At 37.2% G+C, this 27,372-nt stretch overlaps 1 protein-coding gene across 1 annotated transcript; it reads left to right on the forward strand.

The window, feature by feature from the left end:
• On the forward strand, positions 1-25,983 carry LOC145782723 (uncharacterized). Its single transcript, XM_082594479.1, has 21 exons — positions 1-87; positions 443-555; positions 871-1,005; positions 2,272-2,395; positions 8,879-8,976; positions 9,582-9,756; positions 10,809-10,984; positions 11,402-11,460; positions 12,182-12,284; positions 13,196-13,354; positions 14,013-14,110; positions 14,817-14,905; positions 15,877-16,022; positions 16,706-16,767; positions 17,327-17,423; positions 20,467-20,628; positions 21,722-21,870; positions 22,115-22,200; positions 23,198-23,378; positions 23,870-23,955; positions 25,338-25,983. Exons 1-21 carry the CDS (start codon positions 39-41, stop codon positions 25,448-25,450), a joined length of 2,460 nt encoding a protein of 819 aa, XP_082450605.1. The 5' UTR covers positions 1-38; the 3' UTR covers positions 25,451-25,983.
• Positions 25,984-27,372: the final 1,389 nt, after the last annotated feature.

The raw sequence follows: 27,372 nt of genomic DNA on the forward strand, positions 1-27,372 counted from the left end.
AGTACATCTATTAAATTTTTTTGATATATTTAGTTGATATGAGCTACAATACAGCTGGTCAAAAAGTTAACATCGAAATGGAAACTGGTAAGATGATATTGCATGTTGTTTATTTGTATGGGTTCTCATTTAGTGGCCTAGTGGAAAACATGCTGATTGTACTGTATATATAGTAGTACAATTAATAGCTTACGTTAGGCCTATTTATTGAGATAAGTCTGCTGCTGAGTGAAGTAGATAAAGATCATGCTGCTAAAAGCGAAACTCTATCTACTGCTGATAGTTATTAGTACATGCTCTCAACATATAAGCTCACGAATGATTGTTATTAGATATTTTGCAACAGTACACCTCGTGGTAGGCTACACCTCAATTTCTCATTATAGGTTGATTTTGTTATATGATTTTGATATTTGTTAGTCTACGATCTTCATTTTTGCAGGTGTCACAGGGCATAAGAGCAAAGGCCGATCAAAACTTTGCACGTTTGTTGTTGTTGTTGTCATTCTGGCATTAATTGCTTTATCAATAGCTGGAATATATTTTATGGTCAAGGTGAGATGTTCTTCAAAATAATCGAGTTTTGTTTAATATTGCTTTTTTTTTAATATTAATATTTTTTTGTAATATTGTGGATAAATCAACAACTGTATGATATTGTGAGCTACTAAATTGCGTGACTTTAATTGTGTAATGATCTCATCATGCTTTTTCTGTTACAAGCTTCGCATTTGTTGAAATACTAATATTTCAATGTTTATGCAATCAAATAGTTTCCTCCATGAGTCTTCTTGTTTTTAAGAAGCAATTAAAATCTAAACAAAGCGTCGATCTAATTGCAGTATTGATGCGTTTTTCTCACTCTTTCAGTATTCTGAAGAATCTAATAGCTCCCAAATCATATCTGGAAATCCTCCTGCCTCATGTCTGGAGATGAAAACAAACGGAGACTTTTCTTCAAATTATTACGTCATACAACCTGACAGCACACTTGAGCCGTTTCTGGTGAGTAGACTAAAGCAACAAGGAGTATCAGCGTTGACGGGGTACTTTTGGACCTGGCCCCTCGAGCATTTAGGGATCCGAAAATTTTCTAGAGGGTCTAAGAACGAGGAACACACTGCGTATTCTTTGGAGTTCTATTGTTTTTATTAGAAGTGTCTTGTTTGGGAGGGGCAAGCTTCTCATCCATATTGGGCCTAAATTGTTCTCACAGGGGCCCTGAAAAAAGGAGTTTTTACGAAAAGATGTTTATCGTTTTCATTATACTAAGATATAGTTTCTTCTTCTTCAATTGCCTTGCCTGAACCAGGCATCGACGGCCTCAGATGAATAATTAGACCAAATGTTCCTATTATATGTTGCATGGATAATTGTTTCTGTTTTGTCGTTAAATTGTTCCAGATGTGTTTGTCTTTGTCTGCCAGGTGCCCGCTTTCCAAAAATTTTACCAGTTAAAGAGAGATGCTCCAGTTTTAGCTTTCTTATTACATGGCCGAGAAATTTATATTGTCTGGTTTTCATACTTTTTAACAGAGATCTGGTTTGGTTCACTTAGTGTAGAATTTCTTTATTTGTTTTCTTTGCCAGCCATGAAATGCGTTGCATTCTACGGAAACACCACATTTCAAAAGCATTAATCTTTTCTGCCATTTTTGTTGAAATATTCCAGGTTTCAGAGTTGTAATGAAAAACAGAAGTTCAACACACATTTTATTTTTATCCACCCTGTTTTTTAAAGACATTTGTATCACTATAGCTATAATCTAATTTTGGCCGCAATATAAAAACTATATTTGCACACGGCACTACGCACACCATCTTTCCTACTCAAATAGAGCGAAAGATCTGTGCTGTTCAGATGACGGAACCTAAGACTTAGCCTACTTGAGTGGGCCTCTTGGGTAATTTAGAAAAACGTCGACATACTGGGGTGGTAAAGGGATAAGACCTCTGATCCAAAAAGCTCAAAGGATAACCGCCATCTAAAATCATGTTTCTTTCTACAATAGCCTATTCTAACAGTACGCTACATACAATTACCAACATTGAACATCTTAAATCTTGCAGAAGATATGCTTATAGCTCAACAAATAATGGTTGTGTAAAGACTAATCCCAGACCATATAAAAAGCAAGATTGCAAAAATAATTTATAATAATTGCCAGAACTTTTTAATCTTGCTTGTCTTGTCATTTATTTATGAAATGAAAAGCTCAATCTATTTGAGATCATGGCCACGACAAAATAAAATAAAGTGAAATGTTTCAGACGTACTGTGACATGGAAACTGATGGAGGGGGTTGGACGCTGGTTGCCACAGTTCATGAGAGCGATGTTGACAAGAAATGTGCTTCTGATGATGTCTGGGTTAGCAATGGTGGAAATACTTTGAGTATGTTTGTTATTGGTGTTGGTTTAATTTTAAGATTTACATTATTTAGAAGTACATATTGCGGTAGATCTACGTTGGAAACAACTAGTTGACACGTTGGGCCACACACAGATCTATTTGGAACAGTTTTAATTACTCTGATAAATCCGGTGACAAAGCAGCATTATTGAAACATTATGCAAAATTCCACAACGGTGAACTAAAAAAGAAACCAGCTCTGGCAGACTGCTTTGTCGTTATTTTCGCCGAACAACCCAGTAAATAATATTTAGACATCGCTGAAGATAAATGGTTACATAAAATTAAAGCCACCATCAACATACAAAAATTGATTCGACCAACCACTTAGTCTGTTTTGTTACTCCCATGTCATCAGCAACCTCCGACCCCTGTAGTGTAGATTATTCAACCATGCCCATTCACAGTTTATTCTTTTTGGCGTTATATCAATGTAAACTTATGGCAGTGGACTGTAATCTAAATTGCGTTTTTCTTTGTATTCGTCTTGTTGAAGGATTGTAATTTACTTGATGGATGATAATGTTCATGTGTTCTTGAATTTTGTACCAGTATACAGCTACCGCAAAATGACTTCGGACCTTTCTGAATTTTCAAGAAAAACAAGCATTTTGTATACAACGAAATTTTTTAATAAAAACTATCGACCTTTCTTAATAATTTGTCATATTGCATTATTATAACCTTTTTCACATTTTTCACAATCTTCGCATTGTTAGTCACAGTGGCGGCTCGTAAAAGGGAGCTGTGGAGCTGCAGCTCCCTCTGCGATCTGACATCTAAATAGAACTTGTTGAAAATACCCTTACAAAAATTTTCCTCAACGTCCTCGTGATGATTCAACTTACCTTCGCTGTTCTTGCATATTCACTCTTTAGCATTCTTTTTAAAAATTTGAATGGAAACTCTGCAGTGGAGCTGAGCAACCAAGAAGCTCCACGAAGGGTGTTCTTTCTATTATGACGATTTGGGAAAACCCCAATGACGCGAACACAAACGCAGGCAAAAGCGGTAACTCTTGATAGCCTCTGGGAGCTGTGCTCCCAACAGTTTGACTGTGTTCCAAGTGTTGCTCAGGTCAGCACGTACACTGCTGGTTTCGTTAGACAGCTACCGGTCATTGACGATAGACTACGAAATGCAGAAAAGTTTTATTATTTGACATAACTTAGCCTATAATAAGCTGTTCATTGGCTAGATTTGCCTTATAGCATTTCAGGACTTTGTTATACCAGTCTACAGTGAGTAATTTTTAGCATACATGGTTGCAAGAGCAATAGGCAGGTAGGGCACTTAAGACTAACTTGTGGGATGTTGAACCAGTCTGAAGTAGGCTACTATAGCCTGAGTACCGTATTGATATATTCCTAGTTTCTACTGTCTTATCCCTTTTGAATTGTTAATTGTGTAGCCTACTGTAGACAGGTAGAACAAATAAGTACCGGCAACTCATATTGTATTAACTAAGCTGCTAAATTGGCTACACTGCCTGACTATCTTTCATTTTACCTACACATAGCTTATGTAAGATTATTGTTTCAAATTGTGCTATCATCATTATACTGAATGTTAAAGCTTTTTTGATCTGATCATAGACAACTCTGTTCAATATTTGCAAAGTACAACTTTCAATAGGTTATCATTACAAGAAAAGATCAATATTAAACTTGAAGGTAGGCCAACGCCTTCCCTTGAAATTTCACAAAGAGCACCATCCAGCAGTAGTAGGCTAAAGGTTATACCCGGCATTTTAATCAACATTTATACAAAACTAACTTGTGGCTATGTGGCTGCAGTGCAAAAAATGCATTATTTTGCTTTCCATGCTTACTGTTTGGTGGTGATACATCATGGACAAAGTCTAGAATTAAAGATTTAAATCATATCAATTGAAACATTGCAAGACATGATAAATCACAATTTCATTTGAACAAAATGGTAAATTTACCTCTTTTAGGTACAGCTAATATTGCTTCCCAGCTTGATTCTGGATACAGATATACCGTAATCAATTGCTCGCCACAATGAGAAAGTGATAGAAAATCGGCAAATTTTATTAAAAATTATTAACTGCATCAAACTATGTGAGAAATTTGAGTTGCCACTCAGAGGTCATGATGAGGTAGCGATCCATTATTGCAAAGAAGTTGCTTGCAAAGTGGTAGCTACACTAAAATTTAGGTTTTAGTTTTTTTTTTCTTGTTAGGTTACTAAGCACCTTTTCATTATGTTCAGAGCCATTCTTAAGCTAATTTTTATTGCTACATACCATCTAACACTCATTCTTACAACGCTGTGATTTTACTTTTATGAGAGTTCATACCTGCTGTATTTACTGTTTTTAATTTCTCTGAAATCGCTTCATTCGCATGATGACTACGTATGAGTGGTGCAACGATCAATGCATTCCAGAGGTTAGTTGTAATTTTTGAAGTTTTGTACCATTAAATATACAATTTTTAGTAAATGCTATATCTCATAGTTTTATGCTGGAAGTTTCATTTGGACTTATACGGAGCTGGTATACAAGTCCCCCCCCTGGTAACTCATGACAAAGACAGGACTCGACCAAACATATAGGGTGAAACTACTTTACCTTTGCTTTACTGTTCACACACTTCAGTCCACATGTTTTGGTCAATTCCTCTTTGTCATGAGTTACCAGGGTGAGGGGGACTTGTATACCAGCTCCCAAACTTCTTATAAATCGTCTCAAATCAGATTTTGACATTACAGGAATGGCACTTGACTGGTTCTCTCATCTTTTTGACCGAACTCAGTCTGTAGCAATTGAAAACTCAATGTCTTCTGCAACATTCCTTTCTTCTGGATTTTCTCAGGGTTCTGTTCTCGGCCCTGTCTGGTTTTGCCTCTACAAACCTCTGTTTGACATCATGAAGCGACATGGGCTTTCATACATAGAGTTTTACAACACTCATATGCTGATGATATACAATTGTATTTGCATGTTACTGATGAAGATTCATCGTGTTGTATTAAAAATCAAAAATGTTTGGTTGATATTTCAAATTGGGTGTTCTATAGCCTACTGTAGGCTAATATGTTAAAACTGGATCAAGAAAAATGTGAGTTTATTGTATTTTTTTCCAAAACGGTGTATTTCAAAGTTTAACGACATGACCCTTACCCTGAGTAATATTATTTCTTCTTCTTCTAATTCAATTAAATTGCTTGGTGTATCATTAAATCAACATTTGTGTTTGGAAAAATTTGTCAGTGACACTGTTAAATGTGCTTTTTTCATCTCAGAAATATTGGTTCCATCAGACAGTTCATAAATATTGATGCTTGTAAAACTTTAACCCATGCACATCCAGGCTTGTTTATTCAAATTCATTGTTAAATAACATTGTGCTATTTTGTGTCTTCAAAGAGTTCAGAATACTGCCGCTCGACTAATTAATTTAACACGCAAACATGAGCATATTACTCCTATACTAAAATCCCTGCATTGGCTTCCAGTATTGTATCGTATTCGTTTCAAAATATGTCTATTAATTTATAAAGTTTTCCATGGTTTTGCTCAGAACTATCTGGACACTTTGCTTGTTCATTATAAACCTGCCAGAACTTTGCGTTCTCAACATTGCTCCTCTTGTGCAACCCTTCATGTAAGACACAATGTGGAAATCGCACTTTCCCAGCTCTTGCTGCCAGTTGCTGGAATTGTTTGCCTATTTGTGTAAAAGAAGCTGAAAAATTATATGAATTCAAAACTCTCTTGAAAACGTTCTATTTCACTGAACATTATAACTGAAAGTACCGTATTAATTATCACCATTGTCATGCACAGTGCACAGTGTCCAGGGGCATAGTTTGCACTGAGGATGTGGTGCTATGTAAATGTTAGTATATTATGCGTGAAAATTATTTGTACTTAGCCCTCGTAACAACATGGTTCACGGCACCGGACCGACTGTAGACACTATCGTCTAAATGTGTAAGTCAGCACACCTCTAAATGTGTTATGTGGTTTGTTATCTGTCTGTCTGAGTTAGCTGTGTGTGTCATTGCCATGTTGTTCTTTCAATTTTGTTGCTGCAATACACTTGCCTTCCTCCGTACGTCAAAAGGGTTGTATCGAAAAACACGGTCAAACGATAATATTCAAGGCAAAATTTACGAGAACTATGTCAGTATATTATTTGAACTTAGTCTCTTCATTCACTTCGACATTACTGTTTGATTACATCTTCCAAACTATTATAGTCTATGGTTGGCTGCTCAACAAAATAAACTAAATACAAGTGACTTTACCGCAATAAACAAAGACAATTTGTTTATTTTAAATATCACCGTATGTGATGTAGTCCTGGTCCTTGGGTACTTACTATAAACTGCAACCAGCAGCAGAAATTTCACTTTGAGGCAGAATGGTGTTACCTCTTAATTGTCGTTGCTCATTGGGACAAGGTGTAGTAGCCTACCAAATAGTATCCCTGGCTGAAGTTACAGCTGTCCGAGCTGTGTATATGTTTTGTAAAGGCCTTTGTTTCATTTCAGGTGCAGTAGCCATGCATTTTATTTCGCTGCAGTAATACACACTTTCCTATGCGTGTTTTAACGATCATCGTTTGGCTGCTGTTTCTAGTGCTATTTTCGTGTGTTTACACTTTGTCGTTGTTTGTGTGCGCTGGAAGAAATTAAATAAACCTCCGTCATAACACCCAGCACCCCATAACACCATGGAGTTTTTCAAAGAACAGTAGGCTACTCCACCTGTATTTAAGACTTCTTGTTATATAAAATCTACTTGCACCTTAATTATGGAAATTTATGTCTGTGAAAACTCTTTGTAAAGGTAATCAATACATTAATCTCGATTATTTTGATTGCAATTTTTGCTGGAAATACGCTCAGAACGCACCAAATTCAATGTAATTTGTCAAAATTTTCTGGGGGAGGCCCCCCAGACCCCCCGCCGGAACGTTCGCCTTTGGCGAGCTCTGCAGGGACATGTCACTTGCAGCACCCTCACTTTTACAGGCCACGAGCCGCCACTGGTTAGTCACATTGCTTATTGTTAGTGGTATGATCTGATGTAAAACGCACAGCTACAAACCTGGCGTAAATTTTAGTAAAAAGGTCCGAAGTCATTTTGCGGTAGCTGTAGTGTTGAAAATCGTGGCAGAACACCAGTTTAAGATTTAGGCTTGCAGGTTTTGATTTTAATTTTATGTAACCATCTATTTAAAATAGAATTTTATGCATGTTGATAATATCTGAGTTTGTTTTATTTGTTCGTTTTACGTATTTTCAAATTTTCTTTTTTACATGTGCTAGCTGAAGATGCTATTACTATAGCGAAATCGATTCTTACTTAATAAATAACACTAAGAGGTTAGATTGTTGTGCAAATGCCAGCATTTGATGAATGCAAAATAGCAGTACCGACTTTATAACCCTCTATATTTCAATGTGTTCTTACCAGAACAGTGGCTTAAAGTTGTACTGTAGACTCAGTTTTGCGAATATTTTGTTCTGATGCAAAATAAATTTTCTTTCATTATAAATAAGAAACTAAATGAAAGATCTGTCAATCATTCAGACTAACGATTGTTTCGCAACAAAATTAATTTGTCTTAGCCTTGTTTTGCTTCAGATTAGCTAATAAGGAAACCTTGTTGAAGTTTTTTGACTGAGTGACCAATGCAATTGACCCGTAAATTTCAGTGTTTTGTTATTTTTAACCGGTTTTTAAACATCAAGCATGTGACTTATGACGTTTCTTAGTCTTAGGAGTCTTTGCATCTTCAGCGACAACATAATCATACAACGTGAAGCAGTTTTACAAGACGAATGGTACAGAATGTGACTTTCACTTCCCAGACAGAAAATTCCGTCATTCAACATCTGCAGACGTTGAATCAATGTAAAAACGACGGATTTTTCTGTCCGGGTCTGTTTGACGAAGAGTTACCTGCCGAAGCGTGAGGAAGAAACTCATTGTTCGAGTTGAACATTAAACAAAAGTAAACACCTATTCTCTCTTCTGCTACAAAGAGTGCTATAACTGTTTCCACTACGACCACTTAGACTCTCCAACCGGTTAAAACATTTATGGTGAATGTTTGAAAACAATACGTGAGCACATCTTCACTAACCCTTTGAACCAATTTTGGGTTGCGATACAGTCAAAGGGTCAGGAAACACGCGGGATAGTTATAAAAATTTCTATATTCTTCATTATCTCAATTTATTTTTATTTCTGACCTTCACAACTAAAAACAAGACATGCCAAACATAGCAGAGGCCTAGAAAAAGGTGGAAGCGACAAAACGAGGACGTTATAACGTGCATGATACCAAAGCAGGACAATCAGTTCAAAATATGGCACGTTCCATTTACCTCTGAGTAACATTTTGAAATACGTTTACTAAGTGCTCTCCGGCTGATTTATTACACCTGTTAATGCATCGATTGAGTTGGATTTGTTTAATGCAGGTGAGACGAGACTTTGGGAGAACGCTGACGTCATGGCAACACCCCCTGACAGTGCTACAACTCGTGACTACAAAAATCTTGGATATTCAAAACTGAAAGTAAGATTTGAAGTTATTATACTGTGAGTAAATCATATGCATAAAGCTTTATATGTGAATAAAGATCTTTATAAACTATACCTATTTGAAGAGAACACTTCAAATGGAGGATAGAAACAAAGTCCCAACAGCAAGTCAAGCCAAGACAGTTTCTATCCAGTTCAATATAACTCAATTGCATTTGTCATTGCTGGCGCGATAATGTAGAGAACGGCAAAGTAACACTTGAATTTGGTACCAACAGCAGGAAAAGATGGCAAAACCGAAAAGTTAAAAATAAACAAATTATAAGTGTTCAAAAGTATCTTAGATTTCCTTCATAAATGTCGATACAAACAATCTGTTTTCGCCTGATTCTTCGAGTTCGCTGTGGTAATAGCGGTTTGCACTAACTGTCGGAACACTGTTCCCTAGGCATGTGCTATGACGAATCTGTACAGTGTACAACTGTACATAGTCACCAAACCTAGTGTTCTGAGGACTTACTGTTGCATGGCCCACAAAGCGTTTATTTGCTAACGTTGATGCCAAATAATGCTGTTGGTATTCGTAGTCTGACTGTTTTTGTTCGTGGTGTTGATATAATTGTATTGCAATCTGTTCAGGCATCAGACGTGATGGTCAAGCATGTACCTAATGGAGCAGCTGTCAGTGAGAGCGGTGCGAAGGCTTCCTTGGGTTACTACACGGACAATAAGTTTTTGGAAGATTATGGTGGAAACCTCAAGTCCATGTTCTCCGATCACTTCCCGCTCTCCCCCGTCACAGAGGACGACCAAGGTGGAGTAAAAGAATAAATAAGGAAAAACTTTCTTTCTTTTCTGAACTTGGTTTTATAAATACAACAAGGTGTAGTAACAAATAACGTAGTTAAAGGGGTCTTCAGGATTGCAGGTCACTACCTCTTCTCTTTTTAAAAGGATGTGACGTCACAATAATATTGAACCCATGATTGTAACAGTGCCCATTGTTATTAATAATGAACTAATGATCGTGTCATATCGTACGTACCAAAAGCGTTGCTTTTATTTCTCCTTGACTACATTACCGATTTTTATGACTTTTACTTTTTGGGATTTGCTTTCTTTCAAGGTATGTAGCAGCCTTGCAACGGAATCGCTGCAGTTATTGCTGTTTGCACACTTGCGGTATTAGTTAAAATTTGCAGGAACAGAACAATAGATTTACTCACAGGGGTGCCGGAACAATTTTTGACTGGGGGGGCAAGATTATGAAAAAAGGGCACTTTTGTTGCTGAAAGGCTAATTTTTTTAAAGCTTCAAGATAAGATATAACGATAATGCTCATCGATCAGCTCACTATCGAGTTATGATTACAAGTGTCCGGTATACAAAGAAGGACATCATGCTATGTTATAATAATGTAACCTACTGTGTTGCAGAATTTTGTGCGTGAATAACTGAATAAGCTTATTAGTTTTAAGGCAAAAATGAAAGATTAGGCTATAATTAGGCTAAAAGCGAATAGCAGAAATTGTTATATTGCAAAATGTGCAGTAGCCTACATGAGTTTAAAAGGGCACTATTGCCTCCCTTGCCCCTCCATTACAAAAAAATTGAGGGCAGAGGGGCATCCGCCCCCCGCTTCCGGCGCCCCTGTTTTCTCATAATTTGCTGCCTTGTTTTGCGTTGCAACTGGCTTCATATATAAAACGCCGCATTGTATCATTTGTTACTTAAGCCGTTATTGAAAAAAAAAAATGAAAAAAAAATTGATTGAAAAAATAATACTGAAAGTTACATCTGTTCAATGCTTTTGTATGTAGTCTGTTACTTACAAAATTCAGGGTACCGGTATTCATATTTTGCCAGTATTTGGAACCTCCGTCATTGACGACATGCTTGATGCACTGGTGGAGAAAGCCGACGCTGGTGGAATCCTTAACACGACCATGCCGCCCGAGTTATACGAATATGTCTACAATGACTCAACTCCTGATAGGTTGACCGATGGGGGAAATGCTTTGTTTGATCCATATGGGATGCAGGTACTTTGAAAATAAAGGTTTTTAACGTCAGATAATGTTTGGAGTTTGTTTGAGTGCTCAATTATGAAGTAACACACATTGGATGAATGGACGGAACCACCAAAACCTTGCTTTCCATCACCTGTCCTGAACTTTAATGAATTTGTTTCATATTAAAGACGTAGAAGACGTATTTTTTCATTTCTATCTTTACTGTTCTAAATAATTGCACGAGTGTTACTATCACGTAAATACAATTGCGTACATAACATTTACGTACAAAATGCATGTAAGCTACGTATATATGACCAGGTTAATATATACATATATGTCGTTTAAAAAGAAGACGCAAAGGTTTTCACTCTAGAAAGCTGTGTTTCGGTTGTATTTCTTGTGATGGTTAATATTTGAAACAAGTTGAACTAAATCTGAATTTAGATTTCAGTGGAGGCTCCAAATTGCACCGGCTTCGATCTCATCTATGGACAAACATACGAGTAAGTGATTGATTGTGGAACTTATATCATTGGTCTAAGAAATATTCTCGAAGCGCTTGATAATATAGTGGTTGTTGGATACAGCAACAACTTGTAGAGGCATTGAACCACTGACGCAGAGAAGGTCACTGAGATTGACGGATCAAATTTTTCGCTTGTTCAAGCGTTTATGTGTTGTTTGCAATTTTTTCCATCTACTTGGTGTAATTGAATGAAGAGCAGCTGTCCTTAAAATGTGTCGCTTAACTGCACACCCCGAGAGTCGAACCATCGCTCCTTGATTTTTCCATTTCTTCAAATACGATTTGAATTTGTACATCATCACCTTGTGTCACGAGAGAGTTCAACTCTTCAAGGTTTTGTTAAAGTTTGGCAACTCTTGTGACAAATCGACACTTGGACTCTGGTACCAGTTGTCCGAGGGGTTAAGTACCTTCGTTATCTTCGTTGTATGGCCCATCGCTCAGTAATGATGAAAACATCACATCACTTCTTTCTTATTAAATCATCATTTAATGATGATCATAAATAAAACAATAATTATTGTTATAAAACGTCCTGGTTTCACAATATTAGTACTCTTATGGCTGTTTCACTCGTAAATTTCTTCAAAAAACAAAGATAGTTTAAGGGAAGCTTTAGCTTTTTTCCTTATATCATGTGAGCTCATGATAGCAGAAACCTCTATGAAATATATTTAACCACCAACTACTTGACGCAGCTGCGAGGAGTTGTCTAGCAGGAAGTCATTCCCATTCTTTGCATTGGTGAAAACCAACAACGCCACGAACGCTACGGATCCCTCGGAATTGTACACGTATATCGTAAGTTGTGCGTCATAGATTTGGTAATCACGCGTCGTTGTTTTCTAACCCTTTTTTAATCTTTTGTTGTGGTGAAAGGTTATGCTTACGACCAGTGACGGGATTCAATCTAGGCCTACTTAGCACCCGGTTAGCTTTGACTAAAATTATTCACATCTGGCAACTCTGCGTACGGTGATTATATTAGGTCCACTTAAAAAATTTGACCGGGAACCGGTTCTACAAACGTCTGAATCCCACCACTAATTACGACTATATATATCTAAAGTAACAGTTTAGTTATTACAAACTGCACCGAATTAAACGACGCATTGCGAACTGTGACTGGATGCCTGCACCCAACTCCAACAGAGTACTTAGCAACCCTTGCAGGCATCTGACCTGCTGGGCTTTGCTGAAAGGGAGCCGTTATACATCTGGCTTGCCTGGCAGAAGATCTCAACCAACCTATTGCATTCAAAACTCAACGCTCCTCCTCAGAAACCCTCCTGGCGACTAAACTTAAGACACTCCTTTGCACCAGCTACCGCTGAATTATTACAACCATTTAGCGATCATACCATCAGAACAGCACATATGGAAGACACCTAGAATGCAGCATTAGCTAGAAACCTAGAAAACAATCTTCTCTCATACAAAAAAAGAAGAACATCATTATCAGCATCCAGTCATACCACTGTTGGTAGCCAAAACGAAATGATCAGCGCTTTTGCTCCTGATCCATCTAAGGTGTTGCGATTGTGTCATGCTGATTTTCTGGCTTTGGTATCATGCACGTTATATCTTAAAGTCGGCGTTTTGTCGCTTCTACTTTTTTCTAGATCTCTACCATGTTTGGCATATATTGTTTTTCGTTGTGATGGTCAGAAATAAAAACAAACTGAACTGATCAAATGTTTGAAAATGTTAAGGTCACATCGTTCCGCACCAATACAGACGACCAACGATATGAAGGCTCCTACATCAGCACCGAGTCCGAGGACTTTCCTGTCACTTATGCCTACAAATGTCGCTACAGTGATTCCATACCAAGCTACTGCGATTTTTGGTTCACCGTGTATAGTGAAAATGTGAGTGTGGAACTTGCTGCAGTTGTTGCTTGTTTGTTTATTTGTTGAGCAACTCAGGCTCCTTCCCAGAATTAACGTTGAGGGCTTCTTGAATTGCGATCAACTGCCCGGTTTTTGAAGGAGTCCTCGTTGTTAAGCGAACGCAATTCGCTCAGCAGAGCCGACTTGTTCTCTAACATTGCTAAGAGAGTGCTCGTCGGTTGCAAACGAAGTCGGGAAAATACGTGCAATTGCTGTGTTCTTCATTGCCTTTCTTGGCCAGTGATAACATAGCATGTCCACGAAGTGGGCTACATTTTTTCAGAAAGAAAAACAATGCACCCGGTCAAGTCAAACGTAGCCTATACCTCCCAGAGCACGAGTTAGTATTTGAACAGATTAATTTTAACTCAAGTTTATCTCCTGGTTTCAAATATATTACTTTTGTTGTGAAAAACATAATTTAGTTGAGTAGACGACATGGTGTAAATGTAGAACGTAAGGTAAGCGAAATGAAAAACTGTAAAAAAAATTGAATGAACGGAATCTATTAAGTTTATATTAAGAAACACTTCAGCGCGGGGAAACAAATAAATCGTCGTTGGCTGATTGAACCACTTTAATGTGGCCCGATGCAATTATATGACAATCCGATTTACTTCAAGTCATTTTTTAACAGTGGGGATCGGAATCACTTCTTGGAAATACAATATCATCTACACGTATCGAGTCGGCCACCCACACCAACGCTGTGTACGGATACACCATGTTGGCTAGGTACCCAGTAGATAATATTTCGTTTGTAAGCTTACTGTCGATGCTTGAATCTTGGACTACAAAAACTTGGTTCCTAAACTTATGTCAGCAAATAATTTACATAGAAATGTTTCACCTGGTATTTTGCTGGATACGTTATTCCGATGATATGGGTTCTACTTTTTACACATGCTTTTGTTTGATTCGCAGCCAATAGACCTAATATTATTTTTTACATGTCCTTCTTGCAATAAAGCTCTATCGGCTACGTACAGAAACAAAAGGTGTTTCAAAAAAACACATTTTGGTTAAATTTACTAGAAAGAAATACATTGCGCTGATGCCTGGTAGACACAGTTATTTTAGAATATCTGCATTGCACAAAGCTGTAGTGAAAACACGCCATATTGGATACAAACCGAAAACCAACACACCACCATGTCGAATACATCACTGAGATAAACATACGGCTGTACTGGTAACATCGCAGAAATCAACACACTGATTATCTTGATTTGGTATCATGCACGTTTTGTCGTTTCTACCTTTTGATAGACCTCTGCTATGTTTGTCATATATTGTGTTTTCGTTGTGATAGTCAGAAATAAAATAAAAAACTGAACTGAACAGATGTGTTAATAAACACACCTTTGAGATTGAGACACGGCCATGTTAGATGCACCGCTCAAACACGATCAGAATGCTAAAGTTACAAATTTGCTTCCAGAGAGCCACCTTCAATGACGGACCATCAATTTCCATACGAGGGCTTTATGAGGAATGTAGTTGATGTCTTGATGGGATTTGACGATATAGGTACATGGTGTACATCACTGCATATCGTTCATAGCTGTAACATGTTTGATATGGATGTTATGTCATCAAGTCTTGAAATTCATAAAAGATTTAAAATTACTGTTACAAGTTCCAACATAACTGGAACAAATTAGCCTAACCCATATCCTTCTGCGTCAGTTTAAACCAGGGATGGGAAACCTGCAGCCCGCGGGCCGAATGCGGCCCGCCTGACTGTTCCATGTGGCCCGCGTCAAAATTTCTTTACCCACAATATATTGAAACAACAGCTCAAAAAAGAGTAGACTCTGCATTCTCCGTATATTGCGAATGGCCTTCTATGACTAGTTAATCCATCATAGAAGGCCATTTGTAACAACAATGCGTACGTCACAATGTGACCAGTTATTGTTAATCGGTCAGTTATGTCATTCGTGAAAAGAGAAAGTGAAATAAATCATTGTCTACTTCGCTGCATTTTTTATCTGTAAATAAAATTTCGAAATTTTTAGTGGCCCGCCTGTGCTATTTCTCATTTTATGTGGCCCGCAATACTAAAAAGGTTCCCCACCCCTGTTTTAAACTGACGGCACAAAAAAAAAGGATTCGAAATGTATGGATGCCGGTAGGAATTCAGTTTTTGGATTAAGTGTTTAAATAATTAGGTACATTCTTTATTATAAGATTAAACCAACAGTTGGGCTCCTATCAGAATCACTCACTTTGGAATCCTTATTGTCGCCAGTTTAAACTAACGCTAGGAGAATATGAATTAAATATGCTGATGAAACTAGCAAACCGCTTTAATGAGTGTTTTAGTGTTGTTCAAACCAGCATTAGTCTATGTCTTGTTCTGGCTTTATCCTACTATGTTGTGTTGTTTTTGCGGGTTTGTAATTTTTGCAATAGTCTACTGTGGACATCTCCCATCATACACCTTCCATATCCTCCGTAGAAACACTAAGTTGTCTATTGAAATAGTGTTTTTCCAGACATACAAGGAATGCTGGATGCTCTTGCCGCTAGGGGCGCTAGTCTCGTTGATGAGATGCCAGACTTCCGGGAGTACACCTACGATGACGTCTCCCCCTCCAGACTGACAGATGGTGGGGGTATCTTCACCCCCTACGGCATGGAGGTGAATAGATGGAGTTTATTTTTCTTTGCTTTGTGGAGTTATATCTTTAAGTCTTTCACTTTATTTGCAATATTATTCTCACATGTTCATCGTTGATCTAAATGTGCCAAAACAATAAATAAAATTGTCCTTGCCGATATTCAATGTTTTTGGTTTTCGTCCTACAATTATTGACAAAAAATAAGATTTGTTCCAACTAACAAATATTATCTTGCACTTGAATTGAATTGTGGTGGCTCTCTCACACACTCCACCAGACTTGATATATTTAGCAAACTTTTTGAAATCAGCTGAAAATGAAAAGATCAGCTTCCTCTCCAGCATATTATGTAGCTCCTCCACACAATGAAAATTAGATGGTTTTACCACTTTTTTACATTATGAAAACAAAACCTATAATATAAAAAGAGTAGAAAAGTCTTAATTTTCACTGTATAAAGCCACATGTGCTTGAGAGGTTGCCTGTATTTTTATTTTCAACTTGTTGACTTCTATATAATGTAAATCAGTTTGTATCCTTTATGGATCCTTCTCTTGCATCATGGACCGATCTGACAAATGTTCGTAGGTACACCCTTTCATTTTCTTGCAATTTTCTAACTAACTTGAAAATTCGTCAAGAGTTTCTATGACGATTTAAAGTTAGTACCGGTAATCTTGAAACGATTTGTTATTTTTGTCAGGTTGAACTAGTCCTTCGGGACACGGATACAAACGTTACCTTGGACTACGGGGAATCGTATTTGTGAGTTTTGTAAATAGCTGTAAAAAGAAACATCGTATTTGTGCCAAGATGGTGTCTCACCATTATTCATCTCTGATCAGTCGAAAAAAGAATCATAGTAAATTTTATTTTTGGACTACTTTTAAACAGCTGTAATGCATGCAGACAGAGCCGTTGAGAGGATAATTTGGCCCCGATACTAATGAGATCTTCGAAAAGTACCCCTTGATCACCTGTCAACGCAACCGCCTGCTAACCCTTAAATAAGATTCCAATTTTAACTTTCAGTAAAGTTTCTCAAACATTTTAGGATATAGGATTAATTTTTGCACTTTATAAAACCAATGCATAACCTTCCACGTATGCTTGTAAGGTCTGTGGACCATGACTGGGTTCCGCGTCTCTTTAAACAGTAGGCCTAATCGCGTATTCATATAGCCTATTACTTAAAAGACTAGTCACTAGTGATAAAAACGCATGTTGATGCCTTATGTGGCCTACCTACTTATGATTGAGCAAAAATGTCAAAACCTTGAAGCATTAGACTACTGTGGTACATTCTTGCACTTTCTCTATCCAGATTAAACGATGACTTGATACAAGTGTCCAGCAGGAAGTCGTATCCATTCTTCGCTCTGGCAAGGACTGAAAACCTGGACCAGGTCATGGGCTTCAGGGTGGGTTTCATAATCACAATCATTTATTTTTGTGTCTACAGTAGTGTGACATCATAAAATGTTATTACAAATAAAATAATGCCTAAATAGTAACAATGACAATAATAATAACATTATATTGAACTATAGGCCACTTAATGATTACACTGGTCAACAAAATAAGAATTTTTTTTTTTGGCAGGACATCTAAGAGTGTTTTCTGGGGTTTTCAAGGTCGCTGATTACGAATATGACATTGGTTTTGCCAGATTGACTCTAGTTTAGAAGATACCTGTACCCCTAGATTAGCCCAAATTAGTGTATTTACCTGTATTAACCCCCTAAACACCTCATCAAGAAGGACGTAAATCTTATCAATTTTGTTTTATATAACATAATAATTAGTAACAAAAGCTAATTTAAATATTACTGTAAAGTCCTACATTCCTTCCTACATTTTACTCCTCTACCAAGATAAAAGAGGAGTATGATGCCATCAAACGTGTTCTTGAAAAGCTTGACTACAATACCCATAAGTGGCTCATCTGTGTTGACATACAAATGGTCGATTTTCTAATTGGTCAACTAAGTGGATATACCAAGTATCCTTGCTCCCTGTGTTTGTGGGACAGCAGGGCGAGAACCCAGCACTGGCGCAAGAAAAACTGGCCAGAACGCACCAGTCTTCAAGTTGTGACAGCCAATGTAATCAATGAACCTTTAGTTCCCAGGGATAGAATTGTATTTCCTCCTCTGCACATCAAGTTAGGATTAATGAAGCAGTTCGTCAAGGAGGGAAATTGCTTCAAGTACATTTGCAGTCAATTTCCAGGACTCTCCGATGAAAAAGCTTAAAGCTGGTGTATTTGATGGACCTCAGATTCGAACGTTGATGAAAGATTTGGATTTCACCAGTCACATGAACAGCACTGAACTCACTGCATGAAACTCCTTCAAGGATGTAGTACAAAACTTCTTGGAGAATCACAAAGCACCTAATTACAGAGGATTAGTTCGGAAGATGTTATCTGCATTTGGAAAAATTGGAGCTAACATGAGCATTAAAGTTCACTTCCTATTCAGCCACCCTGACAGATTTCCTAACAATCTTGTTGATTACAGTGAGAAGCAGGGGGAAAGGTTCCGCCAAGACATCAAGACAATGGAAGAAAGATATCAGGGCAGATGTAATGAGCACATAATGGCAGATTATTGCTGGAACCTGTTGAGAAACTGCCCAAAAGTTTCTCACAAGCGAAAATCTTACAAGAGACATTTTTTCGGCGCAAATTAGTTAATAGCTTTAATTTTATTATATTTCATACCATTGTTTTCAATTCACAATGAAAAAGATAATGTGGTTCCTTTTATCTAAATTTTATGATACAAGGTTGATAGACTGATTTAATGCAACATTTTTTAGTGTTTTATGTACTTACACTACTGTATATGATTGTGTATTTTGTGTACTGTATGTGACATCGGTAACATCAAGTTTTGAAGTATGACAAATCTAATATTCCTAACAATTTCGTGATGTTGCTGTATTTAAACTTAAAAGTGTCTTTATTGTTCACAATTGACCATTAAATTGCATTTCTGAAGTATCTAATATGGTTAAACTGTCTTTTTGATCTTGCGCATAAGGCTTAAATATGGGATTTTGGTCAAAATGACCTTATGCGATATCTCCTAAACTAGAGCCAATTCGGGAAAACTAAGGCCTTATTCGGAATCAGCACCCTTCAAAACCCCCAAAAACACTCTAACTTTGTCTGCCAAAAAATTTGTGTTGACCAGTGTTATGTATAGCCTAATGATAGTATTAACGCTCCCTGAATGTGAAATGAATTCATGCTGGATATGGTCCAGAATACACTTCTTAACGTAACGTCAAATTAGAACTTGATGCAGTTGTAACAGTTCAGTAGCTTCAAGTTTACTTTTAGTTCAGTTTGTGAGAAATTCACTTTACTTTCAATTTGTTACTACAGAGAAGATCACAGTGACGTAACTGTCTCTGTCTGTGCGGCCTTTAATTTGAACACCTAGCATTGTAAAAGTTTCTTCTGCTTGCTTGATTCTTTTTTAAAACTAACTTTGTTTGTACTATCTCTAAGACAATATCTTTCAACCATGTTTTCTCGTTTACCACATGCTGATTTTCGAAAGATAATTTTAATCAAACAGATTCTTTGTTTAGAATTGTAAGGCATTTATGAAACTGGGCATCTCTTTTCTTCTTCATTCGAACCCCAGAAAACAAATTTACAAATTTCATTCCACGATGAGAGAAAAATTTGTACCAATTTTGAAAACCAAGCAAAACCAACATTAAAAAAGTTGTTCAAACTATCATGTTGCAGGCAGAGCAAATAGTTCAAACAATAAAATCTAGATAATAATATGATAAAATCTAGATAAGCAGAATAAAAAACAATACTTTGATTTTTCAGTGTTTAGCGACCTTGAATATTTGTAGATCATGAACGCAAAATATCATTTCGGATGACGCAACAATTCAATCAATCATTTAAACATTTTATTTTTCGTCATTAACGCGTCCCGGACAAAAAATATGCTATACTAACTACAATAGTCGATATAGGCTTAAGGCCCTAATGAACGGGAAAGGGTGGCAAAACCTTGAAAGGTTTAAAACGTGCCTGAATAGCAAATCATGTAGTAGGCTATTTTTATGTCTGTAGTTAGCACGGCCGCAAAACCCCCAAAAAAAACAGCAAAAAATAAATCAAAAACAAAGAGAAGCACACATGTAGTAATGAATGACAGCCTAATGAAAAGTGTTGTAGATTGAATGAAAAGTGTTGTGAATTGTTCCAATCATAGGGCTTCACAAGTTTTTGATGTTGCAGGCGACCATATATGACATATCACCCTCTTCCAATCTGCCTTGAGCCAGCATGGAAGCAGTACGGCTCATAAAATCACATGGAACCCTGTCAAGTAACCCATGTTGATGCACAATCTGCTGCAAGCGGAGATAGCGAATGATTGTTATATAACACTTAGCAACCATAACCTATGGCCTTTGAATTTGTAGTACACGGAAGGCCGTTCGAGATTAGACAACCGAAAATCGGTCATAGCTGACACTGGCAGCCTGAAGATGGGAAACTTTGTCATCGGTTACTACTCCTCTTACAGCTTGAACAGCAGCGCACCTAGTGTCTGCGATGTCATATTCTTTGTGAGGAATGAAAAGGTAAGATCAAGATGGGATTTAGAGAAAACTTACACTTTGCATTGTTATTACTGTACAGGCTACAGTATATATGCGCTTAATATCATTATCACAAAAACTGAATTCATTTCACTTTTTGCATGTTTGCGTTGTTTGCAGTGATCCCCAATTTTTTTTATTCGCTTACTATTCAAAGTTTCATACAGTGTTCGCGTAACACGTATATCCAGAAATTCTCGAAAATATGCGACAGCACTTCATGACAAAAGGTTGTTAATATTAGACTTAATATAATTAAAATCTTGAACGACTACATAAGTGAAAGATCAATAAATAAGCTGCACTACTACTGCTACTACCAGTAGCAACATTAAAAACTGAAAACTTTTGGCTTTTCTGTTGAACAACCCAGGTCAGAGGTTCTCAAACTGGGCGTCGCGACGGCCTTGGTGCGTGGTTTCAATTTTTCATGAGCGTCGCTCCATAATTCTACTTGTATCTAAACTCAATTGCGTCACAAATCCCTTACAGATATTATTATCCTCTGGCAATCTGTGCATTAAAACTCATAATTACGCAACTGTAGCAGTGGCATTATAGTTTCACAATCACACAGCGCAATTCTAACTCACTTTGTCACGAGACAAATGAAGGTTGGGGATGCAAAGAAAATAACAAATAAATGAACATTACTTCGAACTTCCTATCGCTGGGTGCGTCGCAAACCCAGCAAAAAATTTTAAAAGCGTCGCTATAAAAAAAGATTTAGAACCACTGATCCTACAGTAAGTGTTGCATCATAAATGCTTGAACTCCCCATCGAATGAAATTACCTGTGACAAAAAAATGCGCATTGTGTAATCTGAAAACAGAGAAAGTTCGTGCAAATTCTATTATTTTATTTCCAACTTAAGTAGGTTTCTCGCGTACCACCTGGAAGACTTCCGCGTACCACAGTTTGGGGTCCACTGCAGAATTAGGTTTTTTTTTATTTTTTTCCTCAAGTTTATTTCAACTGAAATTAAATTTTTTTTTGGAATGATTGTATCTGTTTATCGGTTAAAGTTTTCGTTTTCTAAAAGATGATTTTCCTCACTATTATTGCTTCTTTTAGGAATGGAACTCGAAACCTTTGACCATTGGCTCGTACTCAGATTCAACTGTCCTTTCAAAAACGATTGACGGCGTGGAGTACGACTTTTTCCAACAAGCCTCTTTCAACAGATACACGAATTCCATAACTGGCTACACCCTTCTTGCCAGGTTAGTAAATCAAAAACTACAAATATGACCCTAACTACGAATGAATGACATCTTCAGTTGTCACATCTCGCACACTGTTACTAATGTTACGTTACTGATGTTACTTTACTGTTACGTGACAGTTTGACTACATTATTTTTCTTGCTACATTTTTAGTCTTTAACTGCCAAATATTGTTATCATGTGAATTGGTGGTTTAGTTTCAGTAGCATTAACGTGTATAAACGTGTCCGTTGTGTTGCAGAGAGCCTGGAAGCATTTACCAGCCGTTTCCAGTGGAAGAAGTTCTCTTAAACATACTTGAAGTATTCACTCGTTTCCCAAGTATTGGTGAGAATTCAGTGATGCTCGATTATTTAAGTCGATAAGCAATTTACTTTAGATAGTTGTGTAAATTGTGTGGCTGCTTATGATAAATCAAAGTTTAAACAAAGTAATTTAACTTTAATTGTTAATAACAATATCCTTGTCAGCGGTTTCCGTTTATGCAAAGTAACCAAAATTAACCGAGGTAACTAATAGGTTAATAGTGTGACAACTTAAAAATGTTGTAGCTATCCCAGGACACTAATTCAAAGAGTGATCTATTTGCATATCCTCCTCTCTTCGCTGCGAAAAGCTCGCCTGGCATGTCTGTATAGTCTCTCCAATTTGTCAAAGCTATTTCCTTTGCTTTGGGCTGATAAACGGATATGTTGGCGGATTTATGCAAAGTTACAAACGATACGTACAATCAAGGCCGTTGAGAGGATAATTTGCGCCCGGTACTAATGAGATTCCCGGGCCCCAAACCAAAACACATCTTAAACAAAGGCATCATATTAAAAAAACACGCTATATTTTTCAAATTTTTGGGCCTCTTATAAAGGCAATGGGATCTTGACATCTTTTAAAAATAAATACCTACTGGACCCCCTTCCTGTCAACGCTGCTGCGTATAAGATAAAATTATTATGGTATCATTAACCTTTTTTTTAGTCCCCAAGTTCAACTATAAAAGAGGTCACTTGTTTACGTCTTCGTCACTTTAGAGGAAAGCACAGTGCCTGGAGCTTGTATACAATAATAGAACAATAATATTTACATAACGTCACACTTTCAGTGCCAACTTGCTTCCACCTGTTGCTCCAATTCGTTTAGTTACAATGTTTTGTAAAATACAATAGCCTATTCTTTAACGCGTTTTGCGGTGAAGCTCTATGCAGAGTAACAGACTGCACAGGACTTATTTCGTTTCCAAGCATTTTCTCCGGAGTGGTGTAAAATCAGCTTCAAGCTTCAAAGTAAATTTCATTAAAAACAAAACTTAACAGTAGAGTTTTCACAGCTTCGGATTGTGCGGCCCCTTCAAACAACTTGGTGGTCCCCATCAAGTACATCAACGGAAATGATGAAAGCGTCACTCTCCAGATTCCTCCTGAACTCCGAGAGTTTGTTACTCCTGGCCATCTGCAGTTTCGGGCCACTGGATACAACGGACATGTCTATGCTATGTGTCCGGCCGTCCAGTAAGAAATTAAAAGAGTATTCTAATCTACATGTATATGATTAGGTGTTCTTATAGGTTGCTTCTTGTTAAATCGATAAATAGAAATTCGTCTCGCTTCGAACTCTATGAATATAGTTGATTGGGTTTAGTCAGTTTATTAGTAGCATAAGACTCTGGAAATGACATTGATTCAAATTCCATCAAGAGGACGCAGTCCGGTTTTAGCAAGACCTTTAATGTCATCCTTGATGATCGACACATCGACACAAGAATAGCGTTTTTGCTTTTCAATTCACTAAATCTAAATTCTCAAATATTGAGAACAAGTTTGCATGGACTACGAAAAATAATCATCGCAATTAAAATCCAAAATCTAAGGATATTGTTACTGTAAGAAGTTGTTTTTGTGCCTGACGCAATTTTCACACTTTAGCATATTTATTTTGAATGTTTATGAAATATTCATTATGGGAGAAAAAGAAATATTAACATATTTTTCAACCTCCATAGAGTGAGCACCTGCTACTCGAAGTTTCTATGCGTGGGAGGTGTGACAAAAAGTTCGGAAACTACGAATGATTGCAGCGACTTTTTAGGTAAGTTTCATATTCATTGCTCCTCGTTGGGCCGATCAGACAGCAGATCAACTGTCTTCTACATTATTTCAACGTCTGCAAACGTTGAAAAATGATTGATTGCTGTTAGCCAACCTTCCAACCTGATCTGCCAACCAACCTGGTCTGCCAAACTGTTTAGCCAACCTATGGTCTCATATTCCTTCAACGATTTGATGGACATTAAATACTATTTTACTGTACATCAAAATGACTCCATTTAATTATTCGCTTGAACTGGACTGAATTATACAACCGCCAAAGACCGAACTCCAGCATGGTGTTCAGAAGGACACAGGTTCGGCACCATAGCTGTAAGAGATAGGGGAGCAGGGGGGGGTGATCGCCCCCTTGCTGAAAAAAAAAACATCACGAATTTGGGCAAAAAATGTTCACTTATTTGGGCAAATCAATCGTTCCATATGTCGACATCTTACAAGTTTAAGAACTTCGCATAATTATTATAATTTATGAGATAGTCTACATTAACATTTTGCAATGAATGTAAAATGTAGCCTATAATGGATTTTGGAAACTATGGCATGCGGTATTGCAATTTGGGCAGAATGATAAGTTTCGATTCGACAGCCTTGTTTTGGTTTTGTACGTTTTTTTGCTTGTGTTTTCGTACACGGCCAAGTTGATGCCTGTGGAGTTATTACACAACACTACCTCAGCAATTGAGTAATGTTACTTTTCTGGAAACATTTTTGCAAAGACAAAATTTGAGCAAAGTTTGAAAAATTTGGGCAAATTTTGTTTGCCCCCCGAAAGGTTTTACTCTCCTACGGCTATGTTCGGCACTGACCATAAGCACGCACTTGTGTCTTTGGCTAGGCACTAAATGACACGTTGAAGATGGACACAAAGATCGGCTTCCTTGCTTTAACGTTCACTTAACCTAACATTCCTGAACTTAAACTACTTAAAACAAGCCTGGATACCACAACAATTAATGTTGTTGGTTTAAATCCCTCACAGAGTGTGCGGCTGCGCCTTGACGGTGCATGCGCGGTCTTATTGTCATTTAAATTTGAGAACCATTGCCCGTTTATTCAGAATAAATACAGTTTGTTTGCAATGATTAAAGAAAAACAACAAGTCGAAGAAACGGAAGTCTCCATCTTCCAGCAATCTAAGTGTAGTCAGACTTGGAATTTCTCAATCTAGAGAGAAAAAAGTTTTCTCTGCCTATAAAACGTTGAATGGTAGTTTTATTAAATATTTTTGGAAACTTCCTTGGTTTCATATTATCTGAATATTCTGATTCGCATGCAAATAGGCACAAATTTGAAAGAAAATTCTATGAATATTGTTAATAACAAAGCGAAATCTCAACTTTTTCAAATGAAACTCTTTTTCAGACTGGTCTGATAGCCAGAACCGCAACTTTTCCACCCCCCTCCCCTCGGAAGCAACAGGGAGGATGCATTCGAAGGGGTTTACCGAATCCACAATCATGATTTTCTACCGTTGAACAAACCATCTTCAATGACATCCATTCGCACTACTTGCATTTAAACTACATGGACTATTCAGACTTTCGTGTTTATGTTGATACTATGTTGCCAGACGAAATAATAATGTTGTTTTTCGCTTCTGAATAGGCTATTGTTTTAATTCATTTCAAACCTCAAGAATTCCATATGTGATTGCTTAGGGCTGGTTGCACCATTACCGACTAGGCAAATCTATTGATTAAGCAACTTGTTTCGTTGATTGTGTTTTTTGTAACAACTGTAGTCCGTCGATTAGAATAGCTGATTACTGATCCACTAATTGTTTTTGATGAAACTGATCCTCGATTAAGCATCAGACGGCTAAAGCAATCTGCTGCTTGAAAGATCCGTTTTTGGTGCATCCGAACTTTCGTGTTTGCGTGTTGCTAAATCATTGACTGCAAATTATGTTTAGCTGCTTTTTGCTTTGACTCACTCTTTGTTTTAATTTAGTGACGTCGTAAACGAATCATTTTAATGCAATGGTTTTCAACCTGAGTGCTGCAATGTCTTCAACTGCCGTTTGTTATGTGGGCTACAGTTAGGACCGCTAAGAGGGTAGTTTATGTCCGGTACTTTTGAGATCTTCAGACTCCAAATCATTTGTGTCCGGTACCATTGAGATCCTTCTATATTCTATAAAACATGCACTGCATTCAAAGATTACGACCTAGTAGAAATTGTGACGTCATTTTGGCTGAGGTTCCTTTAAAACCCCGCAGTTCTGAACTGCAAATTTTGCAGTTCCTGGTCAGGCTAGCTGCTGTTGCAAGTATACTTCATCATTTTCAGGCATGTTATTAGGTGGCTCCGGCATGCTGTTACATGTTTAGACTAATTTGCTTTGCTTTCGGCACAAAAAGATGAAGCTTAGACTTGGTTAACATTAGTGTTGTTATACCTGAGTTCATTGTTAGCTTACGATAATAAGTTAAGGCCAAAGGTCATATGCTAAAAAAACCTATTTAAACTTGTTGAACATCAGGAGTAACCCTTTAACTGCCACGGGCTCTTTAAAGGGCCTGAGCCCTAAAAAATGCACACTGTTTGCAATCACAATGAGGCATAACTCTGGTTTTTGTAGGTCAAACTGCATGTGTCTTACTTTTTTAGAAAGAGTACGGTAAGGCTTGTGTCTAAAAGTTGAAAAAAATTACTAGCCTATGTTTGTATTTGAATTTTTACAGCAATTTTCAATCATTTATAGAGATTTTTTTTTTTTTTTGCAAAGTTAAGTTTATGCGGTTTATTCTTCGCTTAACGCATAAACATTCCTGTGACAACGTAGAAAGCTTAACACTTGCCTGACGTCTAGTGGTAAAGTTTATCGCAGTTTGAAGGGTTGTTTTCAGATATCTAAGCGGAAGCAAAGAAATAAAAAAAAACACAAAATTTTTGTAGTTTGTCAAAAATTTTAGTCATTTAAGGAATTTTCAAAAAAAAATACACAAAATTTGTAAACTTATTGTAAAAGACTGTTGAAAATGCAACAAATTTCATGTTTTGATTTTCTGGCAGTGAGGCTACCGTTCTCAAAACACTGCAGTTCAAAATCAAAGCCTTGCTCAAAGTAAATTCTGAAAAATGCATCACAAAAAGGGTGGCAGTTTTAAGTGCTCAAATAGCCTCAGAATACAAAATAACACTAAAATAAGGTAAAATTTTATGGGGGACATACCCCCAGACCAGTGGAGTAGCTAGGGAATGTGCCACCCGGGGCGGATTCAGATTTTGCCGCCCCTTCAAGAAAAAGCATGTGAAAATGAAATTTTTTTAATTGACTTCAAGTGTAATTATTGTATGTTTTGAACCAGTAGCGTAGCCAGTAATTTTGAAAGGGGGGGTTTTAAGGGCCGGCGGCCGAAGTCCGACGGCGTCCTTGCCAAAGACGACACCCAGC

Source organism: Aplidium turbinatum, chromosome 14 (assembly GCF_918807975.1).
Source record: "Aplidium turbinatum chromosome 14, kaAplTurb1.1, whole genome shotgun sequence".
NCBI lineage: Eukaryota > Metazoa > Chordata > Ascidiacea > Aplousobranchia > Polyclinidae > Aplidium > Aplidium turbinatum.